The sequence below is a fragment of the Psammomys obesus genome, unplaced genomic scaffold, assembly GCF_907164565.1.
Source record: "Psammomys obesus unplaced genomic scaffold, mPsaObe1.curated_primary_1811, whole genome shotgun sequence".
NCBI lineage: Eukaryota > Metazoa > Chordata > Mammalia > Rodentia > Muridae > Psammomys > Psammomys obesus.
Genome location: NW_026594014.1, coordinates 1,134,489 through 1,158,328, shown reverse-complemented (window position 1 = coordinate 1,158,328; position 23,840 = coordinate 1,134,489). Strand labels below are relative to the sequence as shown.

General features: G+C 62.1%; 1 protein-coding gene across 11 annotated transcripts in view; it reads right to left on the bottom strand.

Moving 5' to 3' along the window:
* Positions 1-23,840, bottom strand: part of Ptprs (protein tyrosine phosphatase receptor type S) — a 60,521-nt gene that overhangs the window by 2,764 nt on the left and 33,917 nt on the right. For 2 of the 11 annotated variants that reach the window (XM_055617744.1, XM_055617743.1), the window contains exons 7-29: positions 19,222-19,491; positions 17,122-17,703; positions 16,469-16,602; positions 16,026-16,170; positions 11,220-11,525; positions 10,440-10,633; positions 10,297-10,323; positions 8,847-8,964; positions 7,920-8,558; positions 7,520-7,617; positions 6,711-6,964; positions 6,214-6,307; positions 5,909-6,124; positions 5,446-5,603; positions 5,211-5,222; positions 4,663-4,775; positions 3,951-4,048; positions 3,754-3,877; positions 3,238-3,413; positions 3,041-3,160; positions 2,021-2,175; positions 1,496-1,781; positions 1,187-1,365 (exon numbers count right to left, since the gene is read on the bottom strand). In XM_055617744.1, the coding sequence (XP_055473719.1) occupies positions 1,187-1,365; positions 1,496-1,781; positions 2,021-2,175; positions 3,041-3,160; positions 3,238-3,413; positions 3,754-3,877; positions 3,951-4,048; positions 4,663-4,775; positions 5,211-5,222; positions 5,446-5,603; positions 5,909-6,124; positions 6,214-6,307; positions 6,711-6,964; positions 7,520-7,617; positions 7,920-8,558; positions 8,847-8,964; positions 10,297-10,323; positions 10,440-10,633; positions 11,220-11,525; positions 16,026-16,170; positions 16,469-16,602; positions 17,122-17,703; positions 19,222-19,491 (4,498 nt within the window). The remainder of the gene's footprint in view (positions 1-1,186; positions 1,366-1,495; positions 1,782-2,020; positions 2,176-3,040; positions 3,161-3,237; positions 3,414-3,753; positions 3,878-3,950; positions 4,049-4,662; positions 4,776-5,210; positions 5,223-5,445; positions 5,604-5,908; positions 6,125-6,213; positions 6,308-6,710; positions 6,965-7,519; positions 7,618-7,919; positions 8,559-8,846; positions 8,965-10,296; positions 10,324-10,439; positions 10,634-11,219; positions 11,526-16,025; positions 16,171-16,468; positions 16,603-17,121; positions 17,704-19,221; positions 19,492-23,840) is intronic. The other 9 variants (XM_055617750.1, XM_055617746.1, XM_055617751.1 and 6 more) reach the window with 9 other exon arrangements.

The window sequence follows — 23,840 nt, the reverse complement described above, 5'->3', positions numbered from 1 at the left end:
GCAGGAGCGAGTGTGACCTTTGGAATCCTGGAAACTTTCCAGAGGGCACATAAATACTAGGGCCCAGGGGGATGGGGGTGGCCAGTTGGTGGTCACAAAGAACAAACAACAACAAGAAATTAGATACCCTGTTGGCCAACATCAACCTTGCCCCAAGGAACCCACACTGCGCCCTCTGCTGGAACCTCTGAGCCCCCAGTGAGACTCCACTCTCAGGTCCAGTCACTGAAGTGTGGAAGGCCAGGTGTGGGGCCAAGGAGGAGGCTCAGTGGGCAGAGAGAGCCTGCTGGGTAAGTATGAGGCCGAGTTCAACCCCTGGTCTTGGGATGTGGAAGCAGAAAGGTTCTGGTGTGCATGCGCACACTTGCACACGTGTCTCTGTGTGTGTGTGTGTGTATGTGTGTGTGTGTGTCTGTCCCTGCTCAGCCAGTGTGGCCCCTGAGCAGCAGCCCCACAGGCTCATGTGTCTGAGTGCTTGGTTTCCTGTTGGTGGAACTGTCTGGGAAGGATCAGGAGGTGTGGCCTTGACGGATGGGGCGAGTCCCTGGGGCTCTGAGGTTCAGAGGCCCACAGCAGACCCAGGTCTTGCTGCCTGTCTCTACCTGTAGGTGAGATGTGGGTTCTCAGCTACTGTCCAGTGCCTTGCCTGCAGCCATGATGGTCAGGGACTGACCATGTGGGACCGTGAACCCCAAATACACTCCTGTCTTCTGAGAGTCCCCCTGGCCATGGGGTTCCATCAGAGCAACAGACAGGAGCTAAGGCAGCCGCTCTAACCTTCTCGGCAAGCCTCAGGCCAATGAGCTACCCAGGTTCAGAAAACAGCATGCCCGCTTCTGAGAAGCACCCCCAAACTGGCCTCTGTGCACCCCCCACGAACACTCTCCCATGCACACATGCACCCCCCCCAACAACAACAAAATAGGAGCCAGGCATGGTGGCCGGGCCTGTGACACCAGCGACTGTGGGGCAGAGGCAGGAGGGGTCAAGTTCAAAGCCAGCCTGGGCCACTCCAAACCCTGTGCCAGGAAACCGGAAGCCGGAATGCAGCAGGGCTGGATTAGGGCCTGGGGTCACCCACAGGACCGCAGTCAGGGGCAGAGACGCCATCACTGCCCACATCCCAGGGACTTCTCCACAGTGGTAAGCTGAGGAGGCGGGAGGGCCGGGGGCGGGGCCGAGGCACCTGTAGCCGTCTATGAAGCTGGCATTGATGTAGTCTGAGCCCTCGACGCCACGGATGGGCTGCAGGCAGACCCGAGAGCTCTCGTAGGGCAGGATGTTCACCAGGCGGTTCTTGAACTTGTTGCAAGGCAGGCTGGCGGTGATGAAGCGCGAGGTGTGTGCCTTGGAGCTGGCGAGCCTCTGCAGGGAGAGGGAACTCGGTCAGGACACCGCGGCGGTTGTGGAGGTCACGGGGCAACTTGTGGAGGCGGTTTCCGTGGCCACCCTCGGGCCCCGGGGCTCAACCCCGCGCCAGGCGGCCGGCGGGCACCTTGAACTCCAGCTCCATGCCCGTGACGTGCTCGCCGGGCTCCACCTGGGCCAGCTTCTGGATGTAGCTGTAGAGGCTGCGCGCCGGGACCTCCGTGTGGCCGCAGCCCACGGCCTCCAGCAGCGCCTCGTGGATGAAGCTGTACTGATCCTCCGTCTGCACCATGTAGTTCCGCTGGGACCGCATGAGCGTCACGTGTCCGTACACGTCCACCGTCTTCTCGGTCTTGATGCGCTCCAGCATGGCGTCAATGACGATGAAGCAGCCGGTGCGGCCCACGCCCGCGCTGAGGGGACAGACGCAAGGTCGGGGATGGGGACAGGCCAGGGAGGGGTGAGAACCAGGGAGGGGACGGGGCAGTGAGGGCCGGAGGGCTGGGCGGTGAGGGCCGGAAAGCTGGGTGGTGAGGGCTGGACGGGGCCACAGAGCGGGGCGGTGGGGGCTGGACAGAGCGGTGGGGGCCACAGAGCGGGGCGGTGGGGGCCGGATGGAGCGGTGGGGGCCGTAGGGCGGGGCGGCGCCCACCTGCAGTGGACCACAATGGGGCCAGCATCGGGCGGGTTGCAGGTCTTGACTCTGCGCAGGAAGGCCAGGAAGGGCGTGGGGTACTCGGGCACCCCGTGGTCTGGCCATGCCGTGAACTGGAAGTGCCGCACCTCGCGCTTCTCGCTTGAGCCATTCTGAGGGCAAGGAACAGCGCCGGTCACTGAGGCCGGGCTCGAGCTGGCCTGACTCGCGGGCTCTTGTGGGGCGTCTGCCACCGGGCCCCACCCCATCCTCTCCGTTCTGTGGGTGCGCTGACCGCAGCCTGGACCACACGCCAGCCTCCGTCCCCCTCCCCCTTCCACCACGGGACCCCCACACTGCCCCCCCGGGCCTGCAGCTCCTCTGAACATGGCCCTCCCAGCTTCCTGCTCCCCTCCCGAGGCCCAGCCCGGCCCCCCAAAGCCGGCTCCACCCTGCCGGGCCTGGGACAGAGCTCCGAGGACCCTCCCACGCCTGCTCCAGGTCTCAGACACAACATCCACTTCCTGGCCTGCTCTCCCACCATCGCCCGCTGCCTGGAAGGCTGCAGCGCGCCTGGCCTGGCTGGACGTGCGGCCCGGGTCAGGCTGCCTGCACGTGTGACTGAGCTCAGTGCTCTTCCTGGACCACAGGTCCACGCAACTCCTTGGCAGGGAGGTGGGGGGCCTGAGCGCCGCCCCTCCCCCCGGTTACAAGTGTGCCGTAGACTGCACTGGGTCAGAGCTCGGACACAGGACTGCAGCCGGAGAGGAGCAGCCGCCACGGCAGCTCTGTCAGTCCCCAGCAGGAAGGGGACCCTTGGCTCGGAGCCTGGCAGTTCAGAAACAGCGACACCCGGAGCGGGCGGGAGCGCTGGGCTGCCACCCGAGGCGGCCAGAGGGGAGCCGAGCTGGCTCCTGTGCTGGCCTCGCGCCCCCGCGGCTGCTCGAGCCCGGGCTGGCTCAGAGCCTCGGCTTCCCCAGCCCTCGAGCGGCGGGACACGCTCATCCCTGTGCAGAGCCCCCTGCACCCAGGCCGCACCTTGTGCAGGGAGAAGGTCCTGACGCAAAAGGTGGCCAGCTCCATGGTGTCCAGCAGGGTGACCTGGATGAAGCCGTACGTCTCGGTGCCGCGGTTGGGCCAATACTGGTCACACTTGATCTGTCAGGAGGAGAGGAGGTGAGCGGGCCTGGCCGCAGCCTGGGAGGCGTGGGGCAGGCCGGGCCGTGGCGCCTCACCCGCGATTTCTCCTCCAGCCGCGTCATCATGACCACGGTGGCTGAGCGCTGCTCCCACACCATCCGCCAGAAGTCCCCGAAGGTCTCGGGCAGGGGCCCCTGCGTGGCAATGTAGGCGTTCTGCCGCCGGTAGCCGTCCACGTAGTTGGCGTTGACGTAATCGCTGCCCACGATGCCTGCGGCAGGGCGGGAGGCCAGGACAGCTTTGTGAGGGCCCGCCTGGCTCCTGGCCACCGCATGGCCACTGTGGGGATGGCCCTGAGGCCCCGCCGGCCGGGGGTCAGCTGGCACCACCCGGCCCTGCCCGCCGCCCGGACGCCCCCCCCCCCCCCGTGCCCGCCCCCCCCCCCCCCCCGGCCCCCCCCCCCCCCACAGACTGTGCCTGGCCCTGCCCGCCGCTGGGGCCCCCCCACAAACTGCACCCGGCCCTGCCCGCCGCCGGGGCACCCCTCCCACAGACCATGCCAACCCAGAGCTGAGGCTGGGGAGTCCGTGCCGCCCAGACAGGGGTGCTACCTTCGAGCGGCTGCAGGATGACGCGGGAGTGGTCGTAGGCGATGACGTTGGCGTAGCGGTTCTTCGGCTTGTTGGCCTCCAGGTTCGAGTGCTCCCAGGTGAACTGCTGCCCCGGGTCGATGGACTGCAGGGAGAGGGCGGGCTCAGGCGCAGCCGCGGGGGCTGTGGGCTCAGGCAGGACCCGAGGCCCGGCTCACCTCATACTCCTGGGAGAGCTTGAGGCTGTCGTTGGCTTTGAGTCTCTCCATGTGCTCGGCCATATCAGCGATGGGGATGGGCGGGTGGCTGAGCATACCTGCCGAGACAGAGTGGGTGCTGCGTGGGCAAGGCTGCGCTGCCCGGGGCTGCCCGGCCGCCTTCAGCCAACTCAATGCCTCTGTGTCTGGTGGACCAAGGTGACACGGCGCGTGGAGAAAGCCAAGAGGGGTGACAGCAGCTAGCGGTCAAGTCCTGCGGACAGACCCCGCCTGAACAGGAGAGGGGCGAGGGCCTGTGGGGACGCGGCCTTCTCAGGACAGCCCGGGGGCCAGGCCCCCAGCTGGAGAGCCCCTGGCTGACCAGGGTGAGGGAGAGCGGCGCCGGGTGGCTGCTAGCTAACCCTGGAGCCTGGTCCCGCGGTGGGGACGAGGGGACCCGACAGCTGATGGGGGCCTGGGGAAGCCTGTAGCCACAGAGGGCACTGAGTGTGTGTGTCGCCCCCAGGGCCGGGGGAGAACACAGGCGGGGCACTCTCGGCTGCTCCCCGAGGGCCTCGAGGCCCACCCACGCTGTTTTGGCTTTTTAGGTCCTTAGGGAAGGCAGCTGCCACAGAGGCAGCCTCGTTGGGCTATCAGCGCCCGGCTTGCTCGGGGGTGCCGGAGGCCCCAGCGCAGCCCGCACCCAGCTGTCCAGCCCGGGGTCAGCGCATACCTGGCGTCTGGAAGTTGATGCGCCGCATTTCCACAGGGTCCTTGGGGTGATGGGGAGCGAGGTCAGCGTTGTTGAGCAGGCATTTGGTGCGGGGCTCTGAGTCCTTGCGTTTACTTCAGAGAGAGAGGGGACAGACAGCCATAGTCAGTGCTCCGGGTGTGTGCACACGTGCCCGGGGCCTGCAAACTCAGGGTGGAGAACGGGCCGCTGCCACTGAACCCTGACTTCATGGAGCCGCCAGCCTACAAAGACCCTTGATCCCGGGCTGAGCCGACCTGAGTGAGTCCTTGGCCCGGCAGAGTCCCAAATCCTGACGGAGCCTTCACTCTACGCTAAGCCTCAGTCCCAGACTGAGCCACGATCCAAGACAAGCCACGATCCCAGATTAAGCTGCAAGCTGACGGAGCCTCAGTCTCGCCTAAATTCTAAACCCATACTGAGCCCTGATCCCAGCTCCTCGTATAGACATGCGTGCAAAGTGGCTGCACTCCATGAGCCCAGCTCCACCTACCCATCCCCCTTCCTGCCTCAGACAGGCCAGTCCTCACCTGTCAGGTTTGCTGTCCGCAGGCCAGGTGCAGGGGAGCAAAGGAAAGAGAACACCAAGTGAGACTGTGGGCCAGACAGTGCCCCACCGAGACCACAGAGGCTCCTCGGCCCTGCTGACCCGTTTCTGGGAAATGGGGCTTGCCCTCCCCGTGTGGAGCCCACTCTGAGAGTGCTCACGTCAGCTCCCCCGCCTGGTCAAGCAGGCAGCCCCGCCCATCCCCGGGGCCCACTCACTTCTTGTACAGCAGTATGGCGATCACAATGCAGATGATGAAGACCACGGCCAGCACGGGCCCGATCACCCAGATGAGGCCCTCCTCGCCGTCCACAATGGGCTGGGGGTCCGGGTTGTCCAGCTGGAAGGGGTCTGAGAAGGGACTGGCGGCGAATGTCTGCAGGAGAGGGGCAGGGGAGGAGCTGCCATCGGGGCTGGCCACACGCCCGACCCCTCCCGGATTGCTGTTGTGTTCAAGCCGATCCTTCAGAGCCCCAGCTCTGACACCCTTTCCTCTAAAGCATGAACCTTGGGAACCCCTCTGTCTCAAGTCCTTCCTCTGTCCAGGCCTGGTCAATTGGCAGCTGACAAGGCCTAGGCTTGGCTCCGGGGCTGGAGCTGGCCAGCAGGTCGGCTGTGCCTCCATCCCCACAGCTGAGGCGGTGGACGGGCCTGACTGAGCAGACACCGCACACGACTTACGGGCTCGTTCTTCTGCAGCACGGCGAGCACAAACAGGACGTATCGGTGGCCCGGCTCTAAGCCCCTGTTGTCAAAGCCACCGTATTGCTTCTGGTTCCCAGGGTGGAAGACGGCTGGCAGGATGGAGAAGCGGGCGGCGATGTAGGGCCGAGGCACCTCCAGCTGGCGGGAGTGGCGCAGGCTGCGCCTCTGCAGCCGAGAGATGTCCTGGATGAGCTGCGGAGACAGCGGAGGGACTCAGAGCTGCAGAGGCAGCGGGCACCGAGGCCTGGCTGTGACCGCCACCGGGGTTGGCGAGGCCTCACCTCCTCCAGATCCATGTCCTCGGGACTGCCCAGCAGGATAGGGAACTGGCCGCCGCGAGACTTGCGCAGTGGGACCATAACGATGAAGTAGTTCCTGTGGAGATGGTGTCACTGACTCGCGGGACCCCCACCCCATGCAGCACAGGCAACCCAGGCCGCACTTCTGCTACCTCAGGGTGGGGCAGGTCTCGAGCTCCTGTGTCTCCCCCAAGCCTGGGTCTCAGCACCCACATAATCTCACACCCTTTTCCCATCTCCCAGGCAACGCTGGGGACCCCTGGCTAGGCCTCCCCACTAAGCGGGAAGCACAGAAACCCTCCCAGGGCCCAAGCCGCTCAGCAAAGGGTCAGGCTTTGTGGGGACAGGGCCCTTAGGTAGGCTGTAAGGAATGGGACCCGTGTGTGTGTGTGTGTGTGTGTGTGTGTGTGTGTGTGTGTGTGTGTGGCCCGCTGCAGCCACAGCCCGGCAGCTGGGGGACAGAGGCAGGGTGCGCGTACTGCACGGTCACGGGACTCTGGCCGTCGGGCAGGTAGACCACGATGAGGCCGTCGCTGTCGGGCTTTGGGGCCACGCTGGGCTTGCCGCTGAGCATGTTGAAGGCCGTCCTGGCCGTGACGGTCTGCTGCAGGCCGCCCAGGCTGCTCCCGCGGTTGGTGAGCACGAAGTTGTAGAAAGTGTGCGGCTTGAGGTTCGTGATGAGCTTCTTGGTGGTGCGGCCGTCCACGTCCAGGGTGAGCCCGTTGTACTGGATCTGTGGGTGGGTCCGGCTCAGCGGGGAAGCCCAGGGCGCCTGCCCTGAGGACTAGCTTGGCTGAGTCCCGCTCCCGGACTGTCTGGCTGCGCCCCCGGCCTGGGCTGAACTTCAGGCCCGTCTAAGCCTTGGTCCCTGGTCGACCTTCAACCGTGACAAATACTCTCACGCCAGATTCAGGCCAACCCCCTGTTCCAGGTTGCCCTAAGCCCCGCTTTCGGCTGAGCTTCAACCCTATGCTAAATCCTGGCTTCCGGCGGAACCCCGACTCTGAGTACCAGTCTTGACTGAACTGCAATCTCGGCTGACTGCACCTTGATCCCAGGTAGTGGTCCAAACCTGCCTGGGACTCGAACTCACAGCCTGGGTCCCAGACTGAGCCGCAATCTCAGACTAAACTGTGATTCCCAAGTGTCGCTGAATCCGCACCTCCTCAGGTACCTCGACTGCGCTCTGGTGCGGGCGAGAACCTGGATGTGTCCCAGGCTCCCGGCAGGGGGGTCCCTACAAGGCCGGAGGCCGGTCCTCCCCGCGCACGTGCGGGTGCCGCAGTACCTTATAGGGGGTGGGCGAGTTGTAGTTGTCGGGAAACTCCCAGCTCAGCAGCACGGACGTCTTCATGATCATCTTCACCCGGAAGTTCTTGGGGGAGACTGCGGGCGGCGGCAAGCAGGGAGAGAGAGAGAGGGGGTCCGCGTGAGCGCCGGGCGCGGGTCGGGGGGCGCGGGGAGCGGCCCCGTGGTCCCTGCGGTCCGCCGTGCCCTAGGCCTTCCTGCCTGGCCCGGCCCTGCCTGCCCTGTCCCCAGTGCCTGCTGCTGCGGAGACGGCGCTGCTGCGGAGAAAAGCGGGGGCGTGGCCGCGGGGCGTGGCCGCGGGCGGGGCCTCGGGCCGCTTCCCACCTGTGCCGACCGGAGCCTCGGGCGCCTGGGCTGAGTCCGCGGAGGCCGAGACTTACCTGCGGGGAGGGGCGGGCCGGGGCCGGGGCGGCGCCTACCTGGGTCCCGCGCGAGCCTGTAGCGCAGCGGGGGCGAGAAGGGGCCGGGGCCGCGGCTCGTGTGCGCGCGCACGCGCAGCTCGTAGGCCGTCTCGGGCCGCAGCCCCCGCACGGTGAGCGCAGTCTCGGCCCCCGGCTCGGCCGCCGCCGCCAGCTCCGTCTCGGTCGCGGGCCCCGGGGCGCCGGCCTCCCGCACGGACACCGTGTACTTGACGATGGCGCCGTTGCGCTCGGCGGGCACGGGCGGCAGCCAGCGCAGCAGCACGGAGCCCGCGGACGCGTTGCCCGCGGCGCCCAGGATCTGCGGGAAGCCGCGCGGGGCGTCCTCGGGGATGCTCAGCGCAGCCGCCGCCTCCTCGCCCAGTCCCGCGCGCCCGCGCGCCGCCAGCCGGAACACGTAGGTGGCGCCCTTGTGCGCAGGCGCCGCGAACCTCCGCTCCCACGCCGCCAGCTCCAGCGTGGCCGGGGCCGCGTCTTCGCGCCCGAACTGCAGGCGGTAGCCGAGCACCGGGTCCTCGGCCGCGTCGGCGGGGGGCTCCCAGCGCGCCAGCAGGCTGCCCTCGGGGGTCTGCTGCACCGACAGGGTGGGGCGGCCCAGCACTGCGGAGGGAGACACACTCGGCAGTCCCGCTGCCGCAGCCCCGCGGCCCCCTCCTGGGTGACTGCTAGGCAGGCTCCACCCCGACCGCGTCCCTAAGCTCTGGTTTTCAGAGATGGACGCCGCCACTCTCGGCGGTGCCCGGGCCCTGGAACCTCTGAGGAGCGCCCGTGCCTTTCCTGCCTTGGCCCACCCACCTCGTGCCTCTTGAAACCCACCCGGGCTCGGGAATCACGGGAGCTGCCCCGGGCCTTGCGGAGCCAGAGCCTGTGCCGTGGGCGGCCTCGTACCTGCCCCCTTGGTCACCACCACCTTCGGCTTGCTGCGAGCGCCATCGCCTTTCATGGTGTACGCGGCTACTGTGATAGAGTAAGCGGTCTCAGGCTGGAGGTTCGTGATCACCATTTCCTGTGAGGGGGATGGGGAGGAGGTCAGCAAGGGGCCAGCCCTGTCCACCCTCTCCCCTGCGGCAAGAGATGATGCGTCCAGTCCCCAGGCCATGCTGCTGAGCTCATGCACAGGCCGCGGCATGCAGAAACACGGTGCCCAGGCAGCACCATGAGCCCGGTAATCCTCTGCCCGAAGCCCCCGGGCCCCCAACTGTTTGTGGGGACAGGGTTTCTCTGTGTAACAGCCCTGGCTGTCCTGGACTCGATTTGTAGACCAGACTGCCCTCAAACTCAGAGGTCTGCCTGCCTCTGGCCCCCAGGTGCACCACCACGCCCAGCTGTGAGTATCCCAACTTCTGTGGAGTCAGCTAAGTCCTCCCACAGCCCTCGTACCCTGCTCCTCCTTCCTCCCTCTGCCTGCCCCAGGCTCCTCTAACACCCCAGGCCGCCTCCTGCCCAGGAGCCTCTGCATGGCTTGGCCTCTCGGCTGCCCACAACCAGCTTGAGGCTAACAGTCACCACTGTCTGGAATTGGGAAGGCCAGGCATGAAACGCGGCCATTAAGGCAGGCTGTTGAGACGCAAACTGCAAACTTGACATCAGGCAACCCGAGAAGTCCGAGAGGGGCCGGATGTGGAGTGCAGGCCTCCGATCCAGCCCACTCTAGGGTTCACGGTGAGAGTGTGAGGCCAGCCCAGGCGGCGTGGTGGGCCCCTGGCTCAGACCTCAACAACTGCAAACCAAGGCTCAGCAGCAAGCCGCGGGCTCCCCACTGTGCTGACGCTGACAGCACAGTGATCTCGTGTAGGGGTAGTTTGCTCACACCGCACCGCAGACAGGGTGTTCAAGCCCCCTGGGCCCTGCTGCCCTCCTGATAACCCCCTCCTGGGGCTCTGGTCAGCCTCGACCAGGAGCCTGTCCTGAGCCCACAGCACAGGGCCTGCTAATGCTGCGGTGGTGACTCTCCTGTCTTGCACACAGCTTGTGCACATGCGCAGTGTGTGCTCGAGTGCAGGCAGATGCATGCAGACACACGCCCTGGTACACACACGGCATGCCTGGCAGTGCACAAGTCCTCAGGAGCACGGACGGGGAGGGGACAGAAGCAGGCAGGAAGGACACAGGCCCCCCCCCCCCCCCGGGCATCGGAGAAACTTGTGCAGGGCCTGGCTAGGTGCATAGTCTCCTGTCCGACAGACCCAGAGCAGCCCAGAGACAGGCAGTGCCTTGAAGACGCCACCCAGCACAGCAGCCTGGCAGCTGGCTTCCCTGCCCTGGGTCCCTCGGAAGCTACGGAGGGGACACGTGGGAGGACCCAAGGACGCAGCAGGATGGCCAGGAGACTACTCACATATTCGGCAGTGTCGTCCATCTCCCACTGAGCGGGAGGCGGGGGCAAGGGAGAGAGGAGGGCCGTGAGAGGGGAGCCAGCGGCGGGGTGGGAAACAGAGGAGCAGTGCCCGGGCGCCCTGCCACCCAGCCGGGCCCGCCCACCTGGGCATCTGCCAGCATGACGTCCTTGATGCGCGGTGGCCCGCGGGCCTCGGCGCCCTCCATGCGCACATAGTGGACCTGGTAGCCGCGGATCTGCCCGTGCTGCCGGCCGGGCGTGGGCGAGCGCCACAGCACTCGGATGGCCGTGGCGTTGAGCGCCTCCGCCTCCACCTTCCGCGGGGGCGCGCTGGGCACTGGCGGGCAGGAGGGGGCGGCGGGGCTGTTACCGGGGCGCCAGGCCCTGCCCCGGGCCAGGGTGCTGGGCAGCTGGCCCGGGTGGGCATGGCCCCCTCCAACCCGCGACGTTCCCAGGACCTGCCGTAGCACCACTGTACGATGGCCACTGCGGTCCCCAGGGCCTGGGCCCCCTTCCGAGGCCCCGTCCTCGGCACTCCCGCCCCTCCCAACTGACCCCTCCCTGCGCTCCCCGGACGGGGCACTGAGGCCGGGACAGCGGAGTCTGATCCCGGCTGATCGGAAGGCTGGGCACACCAGGCCGGCGGTGCGAGCTCCCCAGAGGCCGCCATCCCGGGCGGATGGCCCACCTCGTCCTCGGCCCGGCCCTCCCCCTGCACTAAGGGCGCCTCGCTCGGCGCCCGGCGTGTGGCTCGCACTGTCTGTCACACGGCTCTCCCCCTTGCGGCTGTCTGGACTCTAAGAGGCCACCTCGGAGGCGGAGGCGCGCGGCCGGGGGGCGCCCGGGGCGGCTCCCACCTGGCCTCCCGGCTCCCGCCGCCCGGCCCCCAGAGCCGCAGCTGCCGCGCCAGGGCTGGTGCTCACCGTCCTCCTCGGTGCGGACGACCACGGGCGAGCTCTCGGGCCCTGGGCCCACCTCTGTGTAGGCCACGGCGGTGACGCGGTACTCCGTCCACTTCTCCAGAGCTTCCAGGAGGATCTGAGTGGTGGTCGGGGGGATGTTGTTCACCTCCTTGGGGTCCGGGTCCTCTGAGCCCAGCGGTCGGTAGCGGACGCTGTAGCCCACCAGGGCCCCGTTGTGAGTTTCTGGCGGTGGCGGGCGCCAACTTACCAATATGGCCGTGGAGCGCAAGCTGGTGCACTTAACGTCCTGAGGGGGTGCTGACGGTTCTATTGGGGAGAGCGTGGGGCGGGGAGGTGGGATGGGCGGGGAGGGTGGGGACAGAAGATGGGAAAGAGAAAATAAAAAGATGATAACAAAACAGAACGAACCAAAGAGAAATCGAACCCAAAAGAAGCGGGTGTCAATCAAAGGTGAGATGGGCGGGCGGGGCCGGGAGGGCTGGCCAAGAACTGCTGAGCTTGCTGTGGGCCAGTGACTGCCGGTGCACAGTAGGTCTCCTGCATGGGGCACCTACTATGTGTCATCAGATACCTACTGTGTGTCATGAATGTGATACAGGCTTCATGGTATTCAGAAAACAATTGTTGAGCACCTACTTTGTGTCTAGCATGATGGCAAAGGAAACCACAATAGAATCCCCACACACTAAGGACCTACTGTGTGCCAGTCACTTGCTATAAACTTCACATGTGCCATGCATGCCACAAGGGCATCAAAGGAGTCAAATCACCTACCACCTCAGCACCTACTATGTGCTACCATGCCAAGCAGGGAAAACAAGAGAAGCCCTACACACAGGTACATACTATGTGCAAGCTACCTGACACGGGCTTCACAGAATAAGCCAGAGACACGTGCGGTCGAAGGCCTACTCTGTGCTGGGCATTTCCCAAAGGGGATTAGCAATGAGAAAAAAGGGTCCTACTATGCAGAAAGTGTCTCAGACAACAGCACATTTACTTACTCGTTGCACATCTACTGTGTGCCTTGCATGGTGCTGAAGATTTTACATTAATTTGGAGTAAAAAAATGTGCTTAGTATTCATCTGCTTCCTGAACACTGGAGTCACAGGGGACTCTGAGGCTGTCCTAACGACCAACTCCAGACACCACTGTCCTCTTGGCCTTACTCAAAGAAAAAAATAAGATGAGTGTCTTGAGCACCTACTGTGTGCCTGTTAGCAGGCCAGGTGATTTACTAAGTCATAGTAGGCGCGCACAGCTGGGGAGATAGTCACGGTGTGCTGGCCGAGTCCCTGCAAGCCGAGCGCCAGGGCCCTGGCCGGCAGCTCTGACTCGGTGAGCGTTTACCGTGTCTAGGTAGTATGTTATTGGCTGTATCAGAGTCACACCGCAAAAGCGGAATCCCCCACTGCCCACCAGCGCTGTCCTAGGGGCTCAAGAGAAACAAGTCCACACTGCAAACAGCGCCTGTGTGGTAGGCAGTCAAGGCCCCCGCATTTTAAGAACCTACTGTGGGCACTGAGCTAACCGTTCCCAAGTATTAAGCGCATGCTATGGTTTAGACATTAGGCTAGCAGCTCCTGCATACCAGATCCCACTGCGTGCAGGGTATTGAGCTGCCAGGCCACTTATCACACCCACTGTGTGCAGGCACTGGACCAACAGTCTCTGAATGTTAAGCACATACTGCATGCCAGACACTGACTGAGCTAATAGTGACCACACATTAAACGCCTACTGTGTGTCAGTGAATTTACTGAAGAAAAACCCCAATCTTCACACATTAAATACCTACTGTGTGCTAGACAGGTGCTGGAGTGACTGCCCCCGCATATTGAATGCCCACCGTATGCCAGACACTGGAATATTGTCTCCATATGTTACACAGCTACTGTATGCCAGGCACTGGGCTGCCACACCCTGTGAAAGGAGAGTTCTCATCTGTCAGGCACCGGGCTCCAGCATGCCGGGTGCGGCCAGGACCTTTAGCAACCATGGTGTGCCAGCCCAGGTGGCAGGCCTTTATTAGACTGAGTCCTAGCCTTCACGTGTGAGGCACCTACTATGTGTCAGATGTCGGCCTTTATTAGACTGAGTCCTAGCCTTCACGTGTGAGGCACCTACTATGTGTCAGATGAGTGGCTGCAGTGCTCAGTACTGAGCACATACAGTCTGCCCACGGATCCAGGGACCTGGCAGGAAGCGTGTGCTGAACAAAGCCTGAGCTGCAGGATTCCCATCAGAGCCCTGCGGTCCAGGGCCTTCCTGTGCACCGGCATCAGAGTTAGCCTGTCATCAATGGCTGATGCTTCCACTTGTGTTTGCATCCTGATCTGTATTTCACCTTCAAGGATTTAAGGGGCACACACTGTGCTGGGCCGGACATCGGGGCTCTCCTGACAACGACGCCTCCGAGGAACGTCAGCGGCCCCGTGGGGCACTTGGAGCGCCGCGGTGGACCGGAGACTAGCTTGTGGAAATCACCGATAATGTATACTGTGCGCCTATGGCGCACCCAGCACCCTTCTCAGGCTTGAAGCGGGCCCTGACACTGGCTGTCCGTGGCCTTGTCTGCTGGGCATGGGGAGGCTTTCACACATGACCCACGGCCACTCGGTCACTGCCCCTGAGCCCTGCCTCAGGCCACAGAGAGGAAACTCACTGGTCTAACTGCTGGGATCTGTGCCCCTACTGGGAGCCAGACTCCACCCTGCACACATATCTATTTGCCCCGAATCCGGGAGGAAGCCCCGGGGCAGAGCTCATTTTGCAGGCTCTGGGATGGAGTCTTCGACAGAGTCTTCTGACAGAGGTCAGAGCAGGCTCAGACTCAGGCTCAGCTGTCAGCTGAGGCCTCAGCTGCAGGCAGGACTTCTAACCTGCCACACCTTGTGGGCCTGGCATCTAGTCAGTGTTTGCTGTGTGGGTTCCCTGGCCTTCTGCGCTAGGACCTACAATCAAACCACAGCTTCGTCCTCAGAGACGGCGGCTGCTGTGGGCCCTGGGGAAAGATGGATGTCCCAGCTCCCCTTCCTGAGAACTGGACACTAGTCACATGATGGAGGGGGGCCCATTTCTTGACCAGTCGCCCCAATCCAAAGTGCCCGGGGTGGGGTGGGGTCAGGTAGGGGTGATGGAAATGAAAGAAGCCACTAGGGAGTGTGCTGGGAGGTGCTTCGGCTGTGAAACGGGAGGAAGAGAACGCAGTAAAACCAAACCAAAACAATAATAAAACAAGAATCGAGGGTGATGGTAGCGATGATGGAAAAAAATCATAAAAGAAAGACAGACAGACAGACAGACGCCTCGCAGAGACGCCCAGTCTTTACCTACCTTCCACTCCTTCAAGCGCTAACTTAACAGACTTTCTTACGAGAGGGAACGGCGCCGGCTACAAGGCTATGAGTTCTTGGTGGCTCACGACCGGGAGAGCCGCTCTGCAGCTCCCGGGTGGCTGGGGATGGCGGGGTGTGTGGACACCCGCAGTGGCCAGCGGGTAGACCTGCACCTACCCTTGACAGGGCCTAACGAGCCCACAGCCTTGGGGACACGCCTGGCCCTGGGTCTCGGGGTGAGAAGGGGAGCCCTCTCCCCAGCTCCCTGTCCTGGGCCGCCCTGGACACACGTGGCTGGGCCGCAGACGCTTTCTGAGTGACCTCAGAGGTCATGACCTTCACAATCCAGCCCAACCTGCGTGGTGTCTCGGGTGGGACTCGTGCCGTGAAGGTGGACAAGCATGTGTGTCCACTGGGGTCATTTGGAGGTTCCTCTGGGTGTTTTGCCCAGGGCAGGCAGGGGCACGCAGGGTGGGCTGTATTTGTGAGCCACTGAAGACTGGCTGATACTCACCTGTGGGCCACCTCTACCGGCCGCTCGGTGGCCCCAGGCCACAGGCCACCCTCACTGACCTCCACCTGACAATCGCCACCTCGGAGCCACCTGGGGCTCTGCGCGCGGGTGGGGCAGAAAGCAGCATGGGTTGGGGCGGGCAGGCTGGCACGGGACCAGATCCCTGTGGCCTTCGCTCTCAGAGAAGCCTTGGCCCGAATCTACCTGACCCTTTGGGGGCCCGGGAGCTGCTGTGAGAGTCACCACTGCACACAGAACCATGCTTGCTGGCCACAGGGTGACTGGTGGACGGGGTGGGGAGTGCAGGGAGCCAGGGCGGCAGACGGTATGCTGGCCAGGCCGAGCAGAGCAGGCAGGGTGTACGGAGACCCAAAGGGACCATGAGGGCTGAGCTGAGCAGTGGGAACGGCGCTGGGGACATTAGGGCCACCGTGTGCCCCGGAGACAGCAACCTGGTGACTCGTCTGTGACAGGGGCCGGGCAGGCACAGCAAACTGCTTTAGGGACCAGGGACCCTGTATCAGAGGCCACACATGCCCCTCAAAACTGATGTCACTCTGAACAACTGGGCCGCTGGGACCCTGTCCCAGGCTTCCAGAGCCATATCCCTTGTGAGGTGAGATGAGCCGAGGGGGACCTGATAGTTGCTGTCATCCTGGGGCCCTTGGAGATGACAGTCTTGGGGCATTGCAGGGACATCCTGCAGACAGGACTGGTCCCATGTTCAGGAAGTGTAGGAAGGAACCAGAGGCCGAGGGCCATTCTGTGCCAGTCTCATGCCCATACGGAGACCCACCCCGCTCTGGGGAAACTGAGGCACGGCAGGCAGACATGGCCAAGGCTGAGGCAGGCCAGGCGGGAGGCACCCCCCCCCCCACCGCCCAGGGGCTCAGGCCAGGTCAGTGGCCACAACACCCGCCTCCCCCAAGGACAAGGCGCCGAGAGACACGTACTGGCCTGCAGCGTGCGCTGGCGCACGACCGCGGTGAAGGCGCCCAGGCCCTGCGGCGAGCGCGCCGCCAGCCGGAACGCATATTCAGTGTTGGGCTTGAGGTCCTCCACCACAAAGGTCGTGGTCGGGTCAAAGGTGCGCCCCACCTGAGAACGGACGGGGCAGGAGCAGGTGGAGGGGCACAGGATAAAGCGACAGAGGAAGTGTGTGCAGAGGCAGGGGCACAGAGACAGTGACCGGCGGAGACAGAGAGGAGGAGACAGAGACCCATGGGAGATAGATGGGGGACATGCGCAGAATGGAGGCACGGTGGACAGAGAGAATGGATGGAGGGATGGGGAGGTGGAGGGAGTGGAGTAAGAAGCTGGCGCTGACCAGGGGCCATGATGGCCTGCGCTGCAGGCCCAACCAAGCTCCCCCCTCCCACCCTCCCAGCCCAGGTACCTCTCGGCCTCGCTCGCCCTCCCTGAAGAGCAGCTCATACTTAATTACACTCTCCTGCCTCGGTGCACTCCATGAGAGCCCGATGCTGGTCTCTGACTTGGCCTCTGCCCGCAGGTTCATGGGCTGGCCAGGCACTGGGGGAGAAGCACATGTGAGGATGGACCGGTGGACGAGGCAAGAGTCAGGCCTCACCAGCCTCCTAACCCCAAACCAGGCTCCTGTTGCTGCCCGCGCAGCTCAGGTGCCCCTTCTGTCACTGCTCTCATCCCCCTGGGCGCCTGCCCCCTGGAGCCACCTGCCCACCCTTCTCTTCCAGCAGGGAAGGACGCTGCTTGGATGTGCCTGCCCCTTTCTGACCACTGTCGGGGAAGGGTGATGAAAATCGCCTGGTTTGGGCGTTTGTTTTCACCCATTCTTTTCTTTTGATGGGGTCTCACTGTGTAGCCCAGGCTGGCTGGCCTTTGCTGGGGGGACCAGGCCGGCCTCAAACTCACACAGATCTGTCTGCCTCTGGCCCTTATGCCAGGGATGGTGTTCAGGTGTGCACACTCATTGTCTGGGCGGTGACAGTGTGATGGCGGCGATGGGAGGACAGGCGCCCGATCTAGCCCAGACCCTGGCAGGCACGTGGGGACCCGCTCCCCAGACCTCACCTCCCTGCTGCGTCTTGACCTGGATGGGGTCCGACAGCGGCCCGTCGCCCACCGAGGTGAAGGCCAGCACGCGCACGGTGTAGGTCTCGTCCTCCAGCAGGCTGCCCACGGTGGTCAGCAGGCTGTCGTCTACGTTATGCTTCTGCCAGTTGCCCACCGGGTGCTCGGGCTCCATGGTGTAGTAGACACGGTAGCCACGGATGAGGCCATTGGGCTCCTCGGGCTCCTCCCACTGCACGATCATGGTGGTGGCGCTGAGCATGCGTGCCTGAACGTTCCGGGGCGCGCTGGCCGGCGCCTGCTCGCCGGTGCGGGTCACCACGGACTCGCTGGGGGGGCCCTGGCCGATGGAGTTGACAGCCGACACCCAGATCTCGTACTCGGAGTTGGGGCTCAGCCCGCCGATGCTGTAGCGTGTGGTGGTGATGTCCTCTTTGATCTGATAGGGCCCGTCCTGGCTCTTGGACTTATACTCAATGACGTAGTAGGACACCGGGTCGGGGTTGCCCGAGTCCCACGTGATGGTGATGCTGGTGGCGGTATTCTCTGTCACCACAGGAGTCCCAGGGGCTTTGGGGAGAGCTGCAGGAGGGGGGGGTGGGATGACTCAAGACCGCACACTCGCCTCAGCCTCCTCAACAAATACACAGGCCTAATAACCCCAGTCATCTCATCATTCATAGTTTCAAAGTTGTTGTTTGCTTGTTTTGTTTTCAAGACAGGGTTTCTCTGTATAGCCTTGTCTGTCCTGGACTCACTCTGTAGACCAGGCTGGCCTCAAACTCACAGAGATCTGCCTGCCTCTGCTTCCCTGAGTGCTGGCATTACAGACAGTGGCCTGGCTAATTTTGAAGTTTAAATAAAGTTTTATTATAATACAACTAAGACACTGTTAATGGCTGATTTTCACACTGCTAGATCAGAAAGGACTGCTTAACCTGAAAATTTTTACTTAAAAAAATTCAGGGCCTCATGTAGCCCAGGCTGGTCTTGAACTCACTATGTAGCCCAGGATGGCTTTGTGCTGAGCCTCCTGCCACAGCTCTTTGGTGCTAGATGAGAGGCATGTGTCCTCAGGAGAGTATTTGCAGGCGGGGGCGGTGAAGCTTAGTCTATCAGCTCAGAACTGGGAGGCTGAGGTAGAAGGACGGCAAACCCCGGGTTATCCTGGACTACACGGGTAAGGCACTGGCCTGAACCTACTCTGTGCAACAGAGGACATTTAGAAAGGCGCGGTGTTTGCCATTAGGCGCCGTCTGTGCAACCCTGGCCCATCTCTGTGTTCACTCCTTCAGCCATAAAGGGCTTCTGTCTGGCTGCTCCACTCTGCCCTGCAACACTCTGTCCCTAACAGACACATGGCTCCCACGTTCCTCCATGACAGGCAGCGTCCCCAGTGCCCCTCTCCTCTCCACCTGCTTTCCTCCAGCCCAGCCTGGGCTTCATGCCTAGCGGTTAGACCTTACTTGGGGGAAGGCCTAGCAGTTCCACACCCACCGTTCCGAACGATGAGAACTCAAGCCACGAGGAGCCTTTACTCCCCTCCCCTGAGTCCCAAGGGCCTTCACACAGGCTGCTCTCATCTGAACGACCTTGTTTAACTTTTAGACTTCCCAACAAACCCAGGACCTGACCCTACTGGGAAACTGCGAGCTTTACCCTTGGGTCTCAAAGCCCGCTATGTAACCCAAGCTGGCCTCAACTTCCTGATCCTCCTGCCTCAGCTTCCAAAGTATGGGGATCACAGGCATGAGCTACCATCCCTGCAGCTCAGCCAGTCCCAACCTTCCGATGCTGTGACCCTTTAATCGGGTTCCTCATGTGGTGAGCCCAGCCATAGAATTAATTCTCATTGCCACTTCAGAACGGCAACTTTCGCTACTGTTGTGAGCGATGATGTAGGTATCTGTGTTTCCTGGTGTGCTTAGTGACCCCTGGAGAGGGTCATTCAGCCCCAAGAGGGCTTCGACCCACAGGTTGAGAAGGGCTGCTCTATTTGGATACAGCTGCTGCCTGCCAGCTCTGCCCATGCCCCCGGGGCCTCAGGGTCAGCCGCGTGTCTGCACACCCCACCCCATCCCCACTGGGAACCCAACTTACATTTTACAGTGATCTGAGCCACGGCCTCGATCACACCCAGGCTGGACATGGCCACACAAGTATAGTTGGCCGAGTCCTTGACATCCGTGAGTTCTAGAACATTCCGACCCACGGGCATGTCATCCTCGGGTGTCAGGTCCTCGGCCCCTTGCATCCACTTCACGTAGGGCATGGGCGAGCCCACGGCCACACAAGTGATGTTCACGTTCCCACCGGGCATGATCTCGTGGCTCATGGGCAGGATGGAGAATCGGGGGGCCACGCGGCGGACTGGGGGGGCAGGTGGCGGTTTTTGTAGGAGAGTGGGGAAAGGACAGGATGAGGAGGAGGAAAGAGAAAAAAAAGGGGGGAAAGGGTAGAAAGCATTTAAATATAAACAGGGCCATTACAGTCCCCAGGTCATCCATTCCCCCAAATGAAAACAGAACAACAACAAAATAATTAAACCAAACAAATTATAAAAACAAATTCCAACACAAAGGAAACTTCAAAGGTAGGAACTTCACAAACAATATAGATCTACCAAGAGTGAGACACGAAGCGTTATCTCATAGCAACAGGGTTTCCCCGACCAGCGGTTGCTGATCGCAGCACGGAACTACACACAAAAATTTATCGGCAGTTTCTCATCTTTGTGGACAGACACGGCTCCAGTGGGTGGCCCCCTCCATGGGCTCCTGAGAAGGGGCAACTACCATGGAAGGTTCTAGAAGATTCTAGATGGCTCTGGTGTCGAGGGCTGGGGCTGGGAACACACAAAGGGGGTGCAGGGCTGCGGCCTGCCACCCTCCTGGGAAATGAGGACAAAACATGCTATAAAAGATTGGAGCCCGGGAGGCGGAAGGACCAGAGAGCTCCACGGCCTCTGGATCCAATCCCCCAAGGGAAAGATGAGAAATGCTAATGAAATTTTTGTGGTGTTAGGGTGTTAGAAACCCTGCTAAAAGCTTCTGTCGGATTGGACAAGTTTCCATCAATAGATGCAGCTCTCAAAAATCACAAACATCATGCAGAAAAGATTCAGAGAGAGAGGGAGAGAGAGAGGGGGAGAGGAAGAGGAGAGGGAGAAGGGAAGCAGGGAGGGAGAGAAAGAGAGAGAGAGAGAGGAGAGAGGGAGACAGAGTGGTGCTGATGGAAGGGGAGTGTGGGTCTCAGGATGGTGGAGAAAGCAGAGATGAGGAGACAGGAAGAGAGAGAGAGACAGAGAGAGAGAGGAGAGGGGATGGGGACAGAGAGACAGGGAAGGGCACTTCAGTGCTGCATGGTACTCTAGCAGATGCGATGCAATGTGAGTGGACACATTGCCACATCAGCCCTGGCAGAACCATAAATAGGATGCTTAGTAATAACTCAGAACTGAGATTCTTAGCGGTGAGGAGCTGATGAGCTGGAACGCTGGGGCAGGGGCATGTTCGCCGCGCTCCTTAGGGTGGGGATGGAGGCCACCTTCTGCAGGGGCCTTTCGGGCTAGGAAGGCAGCAGGACATTTCCAGGGCTGCGTTTTCAGAAGCTAGGTGGGCTCCAGGGTGGGTGTGGGACCCTCATTCGGACCTGAGCCTCAAAGAATAGCCTCCCCACTACTGGGCTAGGAGTGAAGCCCAATCAGAGCCCAAAGAAGCCAAAGGGTGAAATCATGGCCTTGGATGGGCGAAGACTGTCTGACAGGCTGAGTCCCAGCACGCGAGGACACGTGAAGTCCCATGGCTGTGCCTGTCACACTGTTCTAGAAGAACAGCCGCCATGAGGGCACTCATCATTAACTGCTGCTTAAAGGCTCATCTGCTCTAGTGAGGTGGCCTCGGAGAAGGAGGGAACCCAGCCCCCGCCCGTTCCTTCTAGTTTGGCTCTCTAGGTGGACTCCCCAGGTTGTTTCCTGAATCCAGGTGGAAGTCGAAGGAGACAGAGACAGGGGTGGCGCTGAGATGGGAGCGAAGGTCTGCAGGCTGGGACCCTTCGGAAAACGTAGCCCCGAAAAAAGTCCAGAGTCATGGAGGACACGGGATGGAGGGGAGGGTGAGGGAAGACAGGGGGCCATGCAGGCTGGAGGGGAGGGGCCGGGCATGGGAAACACAGTTCCGACAGGGCTGGGTGGAGGGTGAGGAGCAGGGGTGGTGGCACTGGGGTCCAGCCAGCCACCTGCTGCCAGCATCCACAGCTAGGCTCAGGGTGGGAGGTGCTGAGGCTGTGTTGTCATGGAAACGGAATGAGTGGGAATGAGTGTGGAGAGGCTAATTAATCCAGGACAGAAAACGGCATTTGACGTCCAAACCAAAACCAGGGGATGGGGGGGGGGGCAAAAAGCAAAAACAGAAATTTAAAGACCAAAACAAAAGCACCCTAAAAGGAAACAACACTCAAAGCAAGAGAAACATGGAATGGGTGTAGGGTTGAAAATCGGGGTCTGAACAGAGGAGGGCTGTGGCTGCCCCAGGGGGATGCCCGGGCCCCTCCCTGCCAGCAGAACACAGCATCTGGCCTCAACACCCAGCACCCAGGGGTCTTGGCTGGGCAGTGAGGCGCCCGACGGGCGAGAGCCTGCAGAGAAGGCATCCTCAGGACAGACCAACCCAGACGCACAACCCCGTCTCTCTAGAACCCCCTGGACCTCTCTCAGAGCAGAGTACACTAGAACCCAGAGGTTGAGACCCCCGACCCGGGCTCTAAGGCTCCTTACGTGCAAGCAGAGGCAAGCTTCGGGGAGCGGGCTCTGAGTGGACATGGCCGAGGTCTGTGTCCAGCCCAGGTATGCGGCCGCCACACTGTTCTCCAGACCGTCTGACAAAGACTCGGCCACTCATCTCCGCCATCTCATTCTCATAGCCAATATCTAGCCTCTATCTCTATCATAATCAACCAATAGCTATCTGTTAAGATGGGGTCTTTCTCTGTAGCCCAGGCCGGCCTCCAGCTCATGGCAATGGTCTAGCCTCAGCCTCCCAAATGCTAGGACAACAGGCCTAAGCCTGTGCCCACTGGCTCAGGAGCGCTGTGTTGAAGCTGTCGTGAGCGGGCACTGGAACTGGAGGTCTGGGCGGCACAGCTGCCTCATTTGAGCCCACTCAGAGCGCCTAGTCTGCAGCAGAGGAGGAGACAGCTGGTCAGAGAGAAGATGAAGCTGAGGAGGAGGAGCCCCCTCACAGCCACGCCTGCCGCTCTGCCACGCCCACGCCGGCAGCGCTGGTAGCTGACAGCTGACTGTCCCTCCCTCACTAGCCGGGTCCCTGCAGATGTGTGCATCTTCACTGGGGGAACACAGAGAGGGTGAACACACTCAGTCAGGAGAGCCACAGTCCCAGCTGGGCCTCACCAGCGCTGTCACACCCACAGGCCACCCGGGAACAGCTCCTATGCAAATGTGTGGAACCCCAAAGTGGCAGAGCCCAGAGCTCACACAGCTCCTCAGAGACCAGATATCTTGTTCTGGAGGCCTTGCTCACACCTGACCCAACCTTAGTTTATGTCAGGGGCACTGCTGTATGGAAGCGACCTCAGCTTTTAGAATACGGAAGCCAGGGAGGGCCTGAAGATGCAGTTTCCACCCAGGGCTGACGGTGGCCATTGTAATTTTCCCTGGCCCTGCTGTGGCCAGCCACTCCCATCAGTTAAACGGCCAGTGGTCATCAGTTACATGACAGCTCCCGTCATTAAATGGCTGCATCCGCCAAGTGCAAAGGCGTCCGGGCCTCCGAGCAGTGCTGCCCCCGGCCTCCATGGCCCCCTGCTGGTTTCTGTGCCTTGCAGGAGGTGGGTTGGTTTGCCAGAGGCTGCAGTGGAGGGTGCTGTAGGCAGAAGGTGGCTCTCGGCCCTCCCTGCACCGACCCAGCCAGCGGGCGTGCTGGTTGATGCTGTGTTCTGCCCAGTTTGGAGCAGCTGCCCACCCCCCGCTTCGCTCCTCCACCCCTCGGCTGCAGGCTTGAGGTGCACAGTAGGAAATAAGGTGAGCGCAGAGCCCACGGGACGGACGGGCCCCGAGGGACCCCCGCCCCAAATTACCGACCTGAAAGGAGGGTCCAGGCGGGTTATAAGGGGCAACACCAGCCTTGGTCCTCGGCACGCTCCAGCTGGCTCTGGTCCCCAGCGCTTCTGGTCACCGAGTAGCCGGGGAGGGTCCCAGCAGGGGGAACCCGAGTGGGCGAGTGGGGTCAGGAGGGTTGGGTGGCAGGGGTGGGGGATGGTGGTGGCAGGTCGAGAGGGGATGGTCGCTTCAAACCCCGATTCACATGGCAGAAAAAAAAAAATCAAACCAACTGAAAACTATCAAAGCAACCAGGAGACGGCCCCTCCCCCAGGCAGGAAGAGGCAGAAACCAAAACTCAAGAGTGGGGTTTGAGGGTGAGGGGTGGGCGGGCCAGGACAGGAGGGTGAGTCGGGAAGAAACTCAACACAGTGAGGTGGCCTGGTTGGAGCGCTAGGTAGGGTCCGACAGGGTCACACAACCAAGCAAGCTGCAGATGGGGGAGGGCTTCTGCTGGGCATTTTGGAATGAGAGAAAACATGGCTGCTTCTCTGAACTCCAAAATGAGAATGTAGATGAGAGCTGGGGAGGAGGAGTGCCAAGGACATGTGCAGCTTCTGGGGTGGCGGGTCAGTTAAGCTTAGATTACACCTGGCATGGAAGG